The sequence below is a fragment of the Larus michahellis genome, chromosome 3 (assembly GCF_964199755.1).
Source record: "Larus michahellis chromosome 3, bLarMic1.1, whole genome shotgun sequence".
NCBI classification, from domain to species: Eukaryota; Metazoa; Chordata; class Aves; order Charadriiformes; family Laridae; genus Larus; species Larus michahellis.
Window position 1 is genome coordinate 20,334,862 of NC_133898.1, and position 14,212 is coordinate 20,349,073.

At 42.0% G+C, this 14,212-nt stretch overlaps 1 protein-coding gene across 1 annotated transcript in view; it reads left to right on the top strand.

The window, feature by feature from the left end:
• The window catches only part of LOC141740093 (uncharacterized), a 57,180-nt gene that overhangs the window by 34,241 nt on the left and 8,727 nt on the right, over positions 1-14,212 (top strand). The window contains exon 5 of the mRNA XM_074578314.1: positions 2,641-2,931. Within this exon, the coding sequence (XP_074434415.1) occupies positions 2,641-2,703 (63 nt within the window). The 3' untranslated portion in view covers positions 2,704-2,931. The remainder of the gene's footprint in view (positions 1-2,640; positions 2,932-14,212) is intronic.

Here is a 14,212-nt window from a genome sequence, read left to right on the forward strand (position 1 = left end):
TGATGCAGGTTCCCTTTTTCTTCCAAATCCTGACATTTTAAGTAGTAATACTGAGTAGTTTTCATTTGCCTTCTGCTTTTTTAATCTGTTAAGAGATTTTCATTGCTAACACCTGTTTTGCTATTTTTTTCCTCAAATATCACTGGGAGAGAAGTGGGCTTTTTCCCCACTTCCTTTTTCAAATGAAAACTGGGACTTACATGCAATCCCAAGACCCCTGAAATCCAGGCATGTGGATGTTCACCAGAGTTGGGCAGCCTCTTAGGAAGGAAGCTCTTTTTGATTCAACAGTTTTTGATTCAACAGCAGGTAACAGATACCCCATTCAGCATGGCCATATGAATTTCAAAGGCTGTAAATGCCTTTAGTCAATCTTTAGTCAACAATTGACTAAAAGCCGTGCTCAAGACAATGGAGATGAGAGTCAGGCCTTGTCCCATCCTTACTAACTGCCTTCCTCCTTAATTGCTGGGTGGGCTTTGTTTCCTTCTTCTAGGGGCTGAAGGGATGGGAAATGGTTTTACAAGCCCAGCTGGCCTTTCTCAGCAGCCTTAGTAGCTAAACTTGCAGCTTTTTTCCACTCTTAAAAATGCTGCTCTTGAGTATGAAGGGATCTGGGAGAAGATTACATTAACATGAACTACACAGGTGTCTGTTCAAGTCTCTGGCTTGAAGTTTAGAGACAGATTCCTTGCTTCTTTCCGCATTCTCACTGAATCCTCTCTTTTGCTCTAATCCTATTGGAGAAATACAAAGAGATGTAGGTCTTGTGCAACCTAACAAAGGGTTTTCAGAAAAATTACATGTACTGCAACCTTCACGAAAGCACAAGAACTGATGGCACTAGGGCAGTGGATACGTGAAACCCAGCTGTCTCTCTAAGAATGCGTATTCTGCATGCCTCCTTTGTAGTTTTCGGCAGCAAAAATCTAGCTTAACTCAATGTTCCTTTTTTGTACCCTAAAGTGAGTAATAGGAAGAAAAAGTGTTGTTTCAGTCTCTCCTTCCTTGAGAGTTACTACCGTACAGCTTTCAGTCAGAATGTCCCTTCATGTGTTTTTTTAACTAGCAGCATCACATGAGAAACATCTGACCTGAGAGCAAGTGAATAGTCTCTTTGAGCAAAGCCTCGCACTGTATTCATATGACCATCAAAAATATTTCTGCTTTTTTTTTCCCTTCTTTAAACAGATCTGTGTAGTCTTTTCTGTGAAGGATCTCTCACAGGTGAAGTTTGCCTATTCCTAGGAAAATTATGTGATAAGCTGCATTGCAGCTTTTTGACTTGGGAGATCAGCATCTCTCGCCAGAAGCAATTGTTACCAGACTGGTGGTTGTTCTGAAGTACATAGGGACATTTTGTGTAATTGCCCTAATGTGCTCCATTTTAGTACTTAGACGTTTACAGTAGGAGATCTCAGGGAGCCTTTGGTTACAAACTGTTACAATCCACCAAATATATCCAAGGAATTGTGACTGGTTTATTTCAGGAGGCATAAATAATACCCGGAAATAGGACTACTGACACAAATTCAAACACTGAGATGCTCCCTTGGCTTTTGAATGGAAACAGACACAACACCATTTGTCAAAATAACATTAAAACCTCTTATGCTTACACAGAAGATATGAATAGGGTCAGGCCCAGCATATCTGAGGTTTTACGCTAGAATAGACAGTAGTTTCCAAGAGCCTTGCTCGGTTTATTCCACTCTGTAAATCTGCAGTCCCTCAAGGAAAGGTCATTACTGAATACCAAAGTAAACATTTTTCTCATAACTGAAGGAGATCTGCTCATTCATAAGATTACTTAGCATGCAGCCACAGCTTGTGACAGAGTGACACTTGTGGATGGGTGTCATATATTGATGTCACACTTCTGTGTTGATTTTTAAAGAGTGATCCCACATTGGTGTATCCATGAAGCCTCAGATCCAACAGGACAGTAGACTTATCCTCCGGTCCTGAAGAGCATGGCATATCCTTCTATCTAAAACAGAGATGAAATACAGATCTGAAAGTTCCCCAGCCCAAAGACTATTGATCTGACTCTTGGAAGCGCATCATCTCCATCGTAAGGGGATACTAACCAGTTGTGCAGTGAATGTTCACTCAGTACACGTCTCCCATGGTATTGCATAGGACTGAGATCATCTTATGGTCCATACATTCCAGGGTCCATAGCATCACAGAAGCTGTGTAAGATGACTGGTTTCTAATATGTGTAGAAATGAGGTAAACACGAGAACCAAATCAAACAGACAAGGCCAAGGTGGTGGGAGGGGAACAGGAATCAAATCTGTTTAAGAGTGCAGTCACAAGTCAATCAGTGATGGATCCAAATCAATGCAATACCACCAAAGTCTTGCTTTTAAGCAGGGGTCCTTTGCAGCCCCATCAAGCAGAAGCAGGACTGCTCCAATGGGAGTGCCCTGTGCCTGCTTGGGAGCAGGAGCAAAGCTCCTGCTTCCATGGTGCCCTCTAGACCAGTGTCTCATTCAGACAGTTTCTCTTGCCTCCTTATGTGCATGTTTTGTACAGTTTTGCTAAAGAATCAAATATCTCTTTAGGAGACAAATGCACCAACCTGAAAAGCAGTATCATGCCTTTTAAGTTGTTGGTATCTCTTTGTCTTTCCAGATCTTGAGACAAATCCTTCAGTCAATCCCAGGCTCTGAGAAGTCAGCAGATTTGTTCATGTGACTTGGAAAACTGTGAGTTAACACTGCTCTGCTCTGCCTGGAGTCAATGATAAATCAATAATGACTTTAACCAAAATGAGGTCAGTGCTGGGAAAAAAGGAAAATAGACATCTAACATCTTTTCAAAATGCACATGACTGAAAAAACAAGACGTTCCTCATAACTATGCAGATGAACCTGTATAATTTACTTGGGCCCTCTGCTGGTAGTCATCATGTGGAGGACGTGGGTAAGAAATGTCAATTATACCTTAATATTCAAATAAATCCTTCCCCGGTTGTATTTCAAGGAGGTTCCCTCCTCCATACCCTGTAAAAGAAAGTCTTGCTATATACGCTAGGGGGCAGAGGCCTTCTATGCGTGGACATCTTGGTAGCTGGATTAGCTCTTTGACATAGATACATCTGCAGTCTCATCTCCGTTACACTGTGTGATAATCCGTTGAGGGGATTTTATTGTAATCAGATTCCTACGAAATACATTAGGTGCTCCTATAGCCCTCTGTGGGGAATTTATCTGTGAAATGTCTTGTGTTGCAAAACTGCTGACACTACCAGAGCAATTCTTTCAAAGCCGTGTTGTTTGCTGCATTCCACCACTGTTCAGGCACTCGGATTCAGACCAGCTTGTTTCAGCTCTCACAGTTATATCGTGACCGGTGTTCCCATTGCTGGAGCTGCAACTGTAGGAGCCATAGCAAGAAAACTGAGTGAATGTAGGCAAAAAAATATTTTTCACCCCCTTAAGGGGTAAGGGCAAAAGTGTCCTATTTTGATTTTCATTTTTTTTTAAAAAAACAAAGCTTAATTGCTTTGTTTCTGAACTTCGCTTATGTACTCATATTAAGCAGCAGTTTTCTAAAGAATCCATTGTCATATTTCTGCAAGTTTCTCTGCACAGAAGCACTTAGAATAGTTTATCTTACTAACTTTTAAAGTAAATTAAATAAGTTTGTTTTAAACCCCTTCCCCTTCAGCAGGAGTGGCCATTCCTAAAATAGCCTTTACCGGCATTTAGTTTATTTAGCTTTGCATTAACGCCATTTAATCAAACCTTAAATTAGGTTTTGAACCAACTTAGTTAAACTGGTTCAAGCCAGTTTGATTTTCAGTTATGCAATAACTGAAGAGTTTATTACATTTTGAAGAGTTTATTACATTTTAAGATAAATGAAATAAGAGGGTTCATACAGGGATTTTTCTACTGATCAAACAAAGCAGTTTTAAGGCAAATCTACAGTTAAACCACTGTGGCTCTTTAAAACCTTGAGGCTTTATTTTTCCTCTTGTAGAAAGAAATTGTAAGTAAGTTGAAGAAAAAACCAAAAGATTTATGTGTCAAGGAGGTTCATGCATAGATCTCAGATTAAGGAAATAACAGTAACTAGTACCTCCTCATCTTCTTTATAATTTCCCTCCTCTCTTCCCCCTGTGGCAAGCATCAGTTACTTCAAGAAGAACTTCAGAAGTTAATTATTTTTTAAATTTTGCAAGGTCTTGTGCTTTGCTAATGAATCATACTCCTCACCTGTAACTTTTCATAAGTGCAATTAAGCTCGCCTTTTTCCATTCCATTGCCGTATTTCACCCAAATCACCTTGGTGTTCCCATACATCTCACAGATGTTTTCATATAACAACAATGCCTGTTTCCAAAGCAGCAAAACTTTGCAGGCATTATGGGTGAGACTCATCCTCGGTCAAAAACGGTCTTCATGAAACACAGTCATACTGCAACTCTCACAGATGGGCCAGAGTTGACTGTTGGTGGTAGATAAACTCTATCCCTTTGAGCCTGTCTGTGTTTGTCTCCCAAAGCCCAGGTAGAGCCTGGAGATCATTTCAGCCAGGGCTGGGTTGAAGTACAGCTACTATTTAACAATATATAGTTGTCAAAGAGAATAGCACCTAGATCTGACATTGTCAAGGAGAAGTTAGCCTATCAGAAAGTCACTACCTAATAGAGAACTATGGAAGAGAGAACATTGCAAATAAATAAAAATCACAGCCATTCATTTGAATACAAGCTACAGGTTTTCCAAAATGTCTGTGGTATCTGTGGAGGCGTATTTGCTTTTGCCTAAATCCACGTGAGGAACTGGGCATTTGCACAGATAGAAACAGTGTGGCCTTAACATAAGGAGGAGGGGGAAACAGCAGAAAAGGCAATGCACTGTAATAGAGTCAATGGGAGCACCTGGGCAAAGGAGGTCTTGCACCAGGGTTTGGACCAGTGCTCGGTGATGCAGTCTGAATTCACTGACATTGGTCTTGTGCAAAGCAGCCCTGTGAAAATCTAGACCTGAGGCAGGCAGTCTGCTTGGTTCAGTCTGGAGCTTTTCCGTGCTTGAAATCCTTGGTAAAAGAATACCACCGCTCTGTGGACACATTGCCTGACAGTCACCAAGCAGTTCAATTCCAGCATCTGTGCTGTCGCTGAAGGCAGCATAAAACTCGGCAAGACAGAGGGTGGGTGTAGTGCTGTCAGAAGAGCTGCGGTACCCATATCCAAAAGAAAAATTTACAGTTCTTCCTAACATATAGGGAAGATGCAGTTTCCTCATCTTCTCTATCAAGTCAGATGAGTTTACTCATACAAATGTCAGAAAAAAGCAAATGCAACTCCACAGCTACCTCCATGTTATTTGTGGACGACTTACAGCTTGTATTCAAATGCGAATACAAAAGCTGTGATAAATAATGTCAAAAGCAGATATATTATTTGAAAAGAAGAGAGATGCCTTCACAGTAATTTAGAAAAGGAAACAGTAATGGTGGTGACTTTCTGTATGAGCAACAGTAGCATATGAAACCAACATTTCCCATGTACTCATTTCAAATGCTGAATTTGAGACACTCTGGGCCTCATTTTTATACATGCTGAGCAGACAATATTCCACGCTTCGTGAAAGTCATGAGGTTCATGAAAGTCATGGCTTTCATGAAGGAAGCCAGACTGGTTTGCTTCCAGAAATGGAGAAACAGATACACCAAAAATCGCTGGCCAGTTTTTAAAATGTTGATCTTTACCTCTTCCTGCCTTAGTTTTCCCACCTGCATGGGAAAGATGATAATTACCCTGAAAGAGGAGTGCCTTGAGGCACCCCCTCCAGGGAGGGTGTAGCAAAGTGCTATGTTGTTAATGAAGATGAGCAATTCCCACTGCACTGCACACAATGCCAACACTTAGATCATTTCTCACCCACCTCTGCTTTCCTCCCTAAACTGCATTTCTGTCTCCCGTGTCTTTCTCAGAGCTCTTCACACTCCTGTTTATTTCAACATCTATACAGGAGGTTCCATAACAACAACAGATTCATTTAGTTCTTCCACGCAGTGCAGCTATCTTAAAAACCAGTTAAATCATTTCACCTCTTAAAGTAATTTCTTGTCTTAGATGGCCAGTGTGACACTTTTTATAAGCTTAAATCCTACTCTGCTTATTCAGGGAGAATTCTTTGTGAATGCTGAATCAAATCTAGCCTTCAGATCCCAATCTGTAGTTAAAACAGTGAATACCATGGCAGATGCACTCGGCAGGTGATGGCAGATGACTTTTCCTTGCAAAGATGTACTTGTTCCCACTGTAGAGATTATATCTGAACACAGAACCTCTGTTCGATTCTAATCTCAGTCCTGAGCTCATGTGTCTAACGGTGTCTGTGCACATTACTACCTTGTGCACACTAAGGGAATAAGGAAGCTAGCTCTTCTGATAGTGAGGGGAGCCTTTAACCACTAGAACCAGAGTAGTTTTGCTGTGGAAAGGAAGTGGGAGATTTGAGCAGCAAGGGGAGAAGAGCTTGTGGTTTGGGCACTGAATTAGGATACTGGTAGTCTAGGCTGTCCTCCCAGTTCCTGCACGAACTGCCTAAATGTTCATACAACACAGAGATAGGAACCTTTCTGAGGCCTGACTTGTTCCTTAGAGAATAAATTCTTCGGCAGAGAGAGTCTTGCTTATTATATACATGCGTTTTTCACTTATGGCAACGAGGTTCTGACTCTTAAAGTCATTTGAATAAATTTTCAAGTGGCTGAGCCAAATACATCAGAGTTGGGCTGAAATTGGTTTGAACTGATCCATAGTAAAGATATTTGGGTTTTGTTTGTGTTCACAAGAAAAACTGTAAAATGTTGCTCTGAGTTGTGGAACACACTTTATTCAACCCAAAATGAAATCTTTCCCTCTTAAAATGCTTGTAGTGAAAAAAAAGTTAAATAGCAGCCAACATTATAAAATTGCTGATGGTAGCAGCCACCTCTTCTGCAAATGCAAGCACTCATGTAGGCTGTGTAAAACCCACATCTGAGTATCTTCTCCATCTGAGAGGCTCTGACCCACATCTCCCATTTCTCACAGAAGCATCTTCTCAAAGCTGTTCTACATCCACCAGATTTACTCAAAGGGAGGAACCTGGCCTAATGTTGCGATCTGTTTTGTCTTGTGCTTTGATCTTGTTGTAAAGCCAATACATTTCTGACATAGTTCCTTTCGATGTTAACAACATTAATGTAATTTTTGGTTCAACCAACTATACTGCAAAGTTGATGGATGATTAATCATTCTAAGCATGCGCTTAAAGAGGCCAGTCATCAGCATCTCTTATTGTTCTTTATTGGGTTTTTTGAACTATCCAATGGACTCCTATAAATAGGATATAATCTTCTATTGAAGTCTATAAGAGAGTGGAAAAAGCATACAAACGATACCAGCCTCCTGGGGACTTCTCTAGAAGGATTTCTCCTGTCTTTATAATAAAGAAATATGAACTAAAACTTATGCTCAAGGGATGTACCAAATACGTTGATCTAAATTTTAGCTTGTAGTGTTGGGAGGATTTTTGCTGTAAAATATTTCTCTTGAAGTCTGAAACAAGCATAAGTTGACTCATGGCAGAAAAACTGAATCACAAAGAATAGCTACTTGAACATACACAGCAATGAACTCAAACACCTCCATTAGTGCCTGCAAATTGTAAAACTGACTCTAAACACCACGTGAGCTGACCAGTCCTCACCAAAGGAGGAAGAAGAGCTAAAAAGAGAAAGAAAGAACAGCAGGTGGGACAAAGAATGGATAATCCAAAAACCTTTAACTCTGCCTCTTTCAAAACCGACTTCTTTTGAGGTCTGCAGTCCAGTTTGTGCCAGAAGTCCTGATAAAACACATAAGACTTCTGAATAGCGATCATATTGCAAGATGGAGCTCTTAAAAAATACCTAGATGGTTGCATTCCCCATCTCATTCCAGAAAGTAATGCATCTTTATTCATCTTTTTCTCTTGTTCTTCTGTGCTTCTGCCTGTCCTTGTCATCCTAACTTTGGATCCATCCTGCCAGATGCTGAGCTCCCTGTGATTCTCATGCTGCTGCGTGCTGAGGGCCTTTGAAACCATTGGAGGCTTGAGTTTTGTCATAAGGTCCTGTTTTTCTTGTTTTCCAAAGGTTTCCTGGTGGTGAGTGATGTTACATGGCAATAAACAATAATACGAGCTGTTCTGCAAAAGGAGAGAGAGAAAGAGGAGGGAGGAAGGAAGGAAGGAGGGAGGAAGGAGGGGGCGGAAGGGTATTGCTTGCTGACAGTATTGGTTCCTGCGAATCCTAGAGTCACCAGTCGATGCTGGTGCTGAGCATCCAGTGGTCACTGAGCACTGGGCTCTACTATGTCATTTCCAGTGTGCCGTAAAAGCGTATCCACTCATGATGGAGACAGAAAGGACAGTGTGTGACTCCTGTAGGACAGATGTGCAACTTTGCCAGCTGCAATGCTGTCATTATGCCCAGATGCAACGTAGGATGGGCAGAAGAACCCCAAATCTGTCCCCTGCAGCCCCTCTCCCCTAGTCTGACCTGAGGGAAGGGGCATTGACTCACCAAGACCTATGAATGATTGGTTTTGTGTGAGTGGCCCTTGGTGCTGCTGCAGCTACTGGGTTAGCCATGTGCTGCCCTTTTGCTGGGTTTTGCAGAGCGCACCACTAGTGCCTGGGGCCTTTGGCTTCCCTGGGATGGCGCAAACCAGTTCATCTCCCTGCAAGCAACCCCCTGGGGTGTAGAGACAGTAACTGTGAGGCTGTAGAGACAGGACAAGACAACTGTAAGAGATTTATTATTGAGAACACAAACACTTTTTTATTATTCATTTCTATAGTAATCTATTTCTAGCTCTATGACACTCTATTCACTTGGTGCCTAGCATCTGTGCTGTCTCTAGTGTTGGGGTCCAACCCCATTGCCTGCAGCTGCACTATTTGGATGGCAGGTGCAAGTAGGGCAATGAGGGTATGCTGGAGCTTGGCTAGGAGGTGGCCTTGGCGTGGCAGCAGCAGCAGCTGCTGCCAGAATGGATATTGAAAGCCATGGCTCACAGAAGGGAAGCAGGCTAGCCCAGGGAGCCTGCATAGCTGCTGAATGTGGTTGCCCAAATGGAAATGCAGGAAACCCCAGCCCTGGTGTAAAAGGATTGTTTGGTACAGGAGGCAGAGTTGGGTGTGGTGAAGTATCAGATGCAGCATAAGCTGCATCTTGGACACCAACCATGGTGTGGCTGCGGAGTTGTGGTGATAGGGATGTATAGGCCCTTCTGATATGTGTTGTTGTTTCAGCAGATGGTCTGGTAGGTGTGAAGGTCCTGGGTGCAGATGTCTGGATGTCCTCCTGTGGTGCTGATGCAAAGGGATCATGCTCCTCCACAGAAACAGCTCCTACCACAGGCTGAATGTTTGGGCTTCTTCTCAGGTGGCCTTCCTTCAAATCTGGGTCCTGTGAGAATGCAGCTGGTGCTGTGGGTTTTACACCAGCACTTTGCTTACAGGGTCATAGTAGGTGGAGGTAATCTCTCTTGAAATATGGGTTATAATATAATAACTAAAAAATGCAAAGGAGAGGAGTTAGTTGCCATCATTTTCAGATCGAGAAAGACAAAGCTGTGATAACTAAGCATTTGATTCAAAAAAGACAACAATGGATATCAAAAGGCCTCTTAGTGGCATTTTAAACCTAAAGTGAGTCTGAATAAAATGTTACAATACAGTTCTGTTAAGTCATGACCCCTCTTGTGTTTTTGTCATTTGGGAGCAGAGAAGTGTAGAATTTTCCAAAGCATAAAAATGGAGGTAGAAACACAAATATCAGTAGTTTTCAGCCACTTCAATGTGGAATTAATGTGTAGGTAATAATATGATGCTGACATGTCTCTTGTCAGCATTCAGCAGATGCCACACGAAAATTTAAATTTTTGATACAGCAAGATATGGCGCAAGTACAAAAAAAAGCACAGTATGATGAGACTATCTTTCCGTTTCCTGGGCTCAAAGTAACCGGAAATAACCAAAACCTATTTCTTCAGCATTTCTGCTCCTCAGAAATACTGCATCAAGAATTGCTGAGAACAACCAGAGAGACAAAATCAGGACATTCACTACCATCCTTGTCTCCTACCTTGTAAAGGCTTACTGTATATGAACGTAAATCTATCTCACCAGAATACCCTGAGAGTTATTTCACGTGCAGAGGGACTTGACGTATCTTTCCAAAAGCAGAACCTGTTGCTGATGATGATTGAAGTTTGCCAGATGAGGGGGATACTGCAGAATCCCCTTCCATTTTACTGAATCCATTAAGATTAAGCTGATGAATTAACATTTTCATGGACTCAGTTTCAAAAATTTTCAGAGGTACTCTCCTTCCCAGCACTTCCTTTTTGAAGAATCTTTCAGCAAGAACTACATTTCCAGCATTACCCCCCCAAATTAACTGAAGCCAATTGCTTCCAACAATTTTCCAGAGTTTCTTCAGGAAGAAGGGGATAAAAAGCTTTGCCAGAGCTCTCTTCCAAAATATTAGCACCTACGTTCATGGCCCAGGGTTCATCAGGCAAAACTTGGTCATCTTTTTCTTCTAGTAGAGGCGCAAACAGAACGTCGCCAGCAGTTCTTCTATCACATACACATCGAAGGAGAAGTTGAGAATGCCGACTCAACTGTCTTGTCCGGAACAGAAACCCAAAATGTTTCTGATGAAGAAGGCCCCATTTTCTATTTTTTTTTCTCGCTTTGGCTAAAATTTCCATCTGTAGCCCTTGACCTGACCAGCCAGGCTTTGTCCTGCTAGACAACATGCTAGATGAAGGGCAATGGTGCCAGCTGTCTGGGGAGCCAACAAAAGTTCTCAAATGTCACCACAACACCCATGGTGCATCACGGTCACATCACAGCATGGCCGCCGTCTCCTGGCAAAATGAAGCACGGGCAGAAGAAGTTGCTGAATAGCAGTAGTTGCTTTTCATTTATAGAGCTGCAGATGTTTTGAGCCAAGGGTCAGGAATTAAATAAAACTGTATTTGCATTTTGAAAGTCCTGGAGGGCCAGCACTGCATCCAGTTGCCTCTGGGAGTTGGTCCCCCAGGAGGAAGAGGGAAGGCTGCGGTGTTAGCAGTAGCAATGTCCCAAACCTGAATTTTTTCAGTGGGGCACCTTTCACCCATGCATAAATGTCTGCATCCTCTTTGTTCTTATGGTGAAGCTCCTGCTTCACCGCCTGGGCAAAACGTTTTGGTCAGCTGGGCTGGCGCTGCAGCCATTGCTCAACTGCTGTGCTTGTGGGGCTGCTCCTCTTTTAGGCATGGCTTCCCCTCCTCCATGTGGTGCCCTGACTACTCCCTTCTGGCCTCTTTTATTTACCTGTGTGTTCTCCAGCTGAGCAGTGCTACTAAAAGAAAGCAGAAATCTGTTTCCAGTGCCTCCCAATTTCTTCTGTAGAATAACCCACGCTCTGCGGTTTCAGCAGCACTGCTTCTGTAGTGGGCTGTCCATATACCAAGGTGATCCTCTCAGCTTTCAGCAGTGTCTCAGTGGCTGCTCCATGGGACAAACTGTAAGTAAAAGGCTACCTAAGTACGTTTTGCAAATGAAATAAATGGGAGCTATGCATCTCAGCCCTTTCTTGGATTGGCTTCCTATGCTTTTATTTGATTTTTACATAATATCAAATATGGTTTCTGCAGAAACCAAACCAGCAAAACCGATGATGCTCTATCAGGCTTTTATATTTAACCCTCTCTTCAGGGCTGTATCTTTTTTGGTAAAGGAAAGATTCAATTGAGAGCCGGTAGGAGTCAGTGATTCTCTTCCCTTCAGCATTTGGATCTGGCTCTGTGAGTTTTATGAAACACTGGCAAAAGCGTGAGGACAATAAACATGAGGACAATAAGCGTGAGCCCAAGAAGCAGTGGAACAATACAGGCAGATCTAATAAAAGCTGGGAGTTTGGTCAGAGAGAGAAGGGTCTCCTCGAGCTGCCTGAGCACCACTGAAGGCCTGACCCAGACAGACAGACAGAGCAAATGAGATGGACTTTGCTATTCATCTGCAGGGAGAGAATATGATGGAAAACAAGGGCTGTCCATGCAGGCTGAGAAACTGTGTCTGTGCCAAGCTGAGCAGGGACAGCTGCAGACACGCTTGTAATAAACTACTACAAGAACTAATACAATAACAGTGTTGAAAGAACAGCTACTCGCAGGAATTAGTACAAGTAACATACCTGGTGTGTTGCCTTTACTAAGGTTCATCATGCAAATGTGACCATATGAAAACAGGAATGAGGAAAAAAAAGCTTTAGCTATTATTAGCTATTTAGCGTCGTCTAAATCTCTCTAAATACAGAGGCTGTCAGGGCAGTCCCAAGACCCAGGGAAGGTTCTAGTGTGGGCTGGCAGGCAAGAGAGCCCTTATTGCTCCCTTATTGCTTCCAAGGCTTCCCTGCATTGCCTTGGGCATCACATTGTCACTGCTGTTGCCCTCTGTTTTCTGACTTGTGCTGTGGGGAGGACCAGCCTCACCACTGCCAAATGCTCGGAGCTCTTCCACTTGTAGCTGCAGAGTTACCTATTCATTCATCCTGTTTACAACACATCAGCTTGTTAAAAAGAAAGGCTGTCTGGTATGGTTACCTTAAATGTGGATGGAAAAAATATATCTACCCAGTAGAAACTGATTTGAATTCAGTAGATTACTTAGTACCTTGTATGTAAATCCTTGCTTTCAGTTTTTGAATGCTACAAATGAAAATAGGAAATGGGGAAAAAAGTACTTCCTTGGAGACAGTGCTTGAAGGGATTTTGAACTGAATTCTGAAAGAGAGATCTCGATCAGTTCCTATCCCAGAGACAGCTGTATTTCTAATTTAAGTGTACAGTATAAGACATGGTTTGTAGCCCACTTGAATCAGTAGGTATTTTTCTTTGGACGTAACTGAGTAACATATGCAGACTATAATTTGTGTTTCCTGCTACAGTTGTTAGCCTTTTGGGGATTTTTCATGGATTACCTAAATGCCAGAGAAAAAGCCAAAACTTATTTCAGGTGTGATGCAATCCGCTTTATGGGAATCTTCCCAGGGACTGATCTGGTTTATTATTCTCAAATTATTATGATTGTTTCAAATGTAACCAAAATTAATTAAAGGCCTTCAGACCCTGATGATACTCAGAATTGCTGCAATAATTTTGCATTTACTTATGAAAAAGCTTCCATAATTGTAAATGCTTAAGCATATTAACAGAAAATATTTGACTGTAATCTCATCCTTCTGTAATGATTTGGAAAATTGAGTGCTGTAATAGTTATTCTAATTCCATTTGCCTGCAACACAGCTAATGTCTCAAATAAAGGAAATCAACCAAAACTCATCAACATTTATGCTCATAGTGTTATATACACTTTTAAATGTTTGAATGTTAAAATGGGAAATAAACCATCAGAGTTATTCCAAAACCAACCCATCAAGACTGTCTTCTCAAAGACAGCATTTATAATTGAGAACAGGTTAGACCATACGTGGGCTTTTTAAACCGATACATAGTTGGAGATAGAACTTGGCGAAACCCATAGCTTTTAGAGAATGCAAGGCCCCACCTTCCCCTTTTACAACTTACTGTACCAGGCAAATGCCTCTGATTCACCCCAAACTTGAGAAAAAACCCTCTGAGCGTAAAGAATGAGAGACCATAGTTTTGGCAGAGAAAAAGGCGATAGTTATTAATCAGGTTTTTAACAGAAAATGAAGTGCAATATTCACTTTATTACCCATTTCTGGTAAACCTAGGAGATGTCATCTTTTGACAACCACTAGGCAAATTTCATCAACAGTAAATTGTCCTGCACCATTTCTGCAAGGATTGTCATTCGTCTTTTTCCAAAGTGTACAAAAGCTGAGACACATTTTGTTTCCGTGTCAATGCAATTGTAATGCTTGTTGGTATTGACAGCTTGCATTTGAGGGACTCTACCCTCCTTCCATCCATCTTTTGTCTGAAATGAAAATCTGTTTGTCTGCTCACCTTGGGACACTGAAGCTGCCCCAGCACTACTTTTCCTCTGAGGGAAAAGGCATGAGCCTCTGCTTTGCCAGGGCTGTAAGGACTCCCCTGGTCCTTGCCGTATGTTTTTCTTGGATACACCACAGCTGTAGGTGCTACTCAGACTCTTACCATGGAAGTTAATTTTCC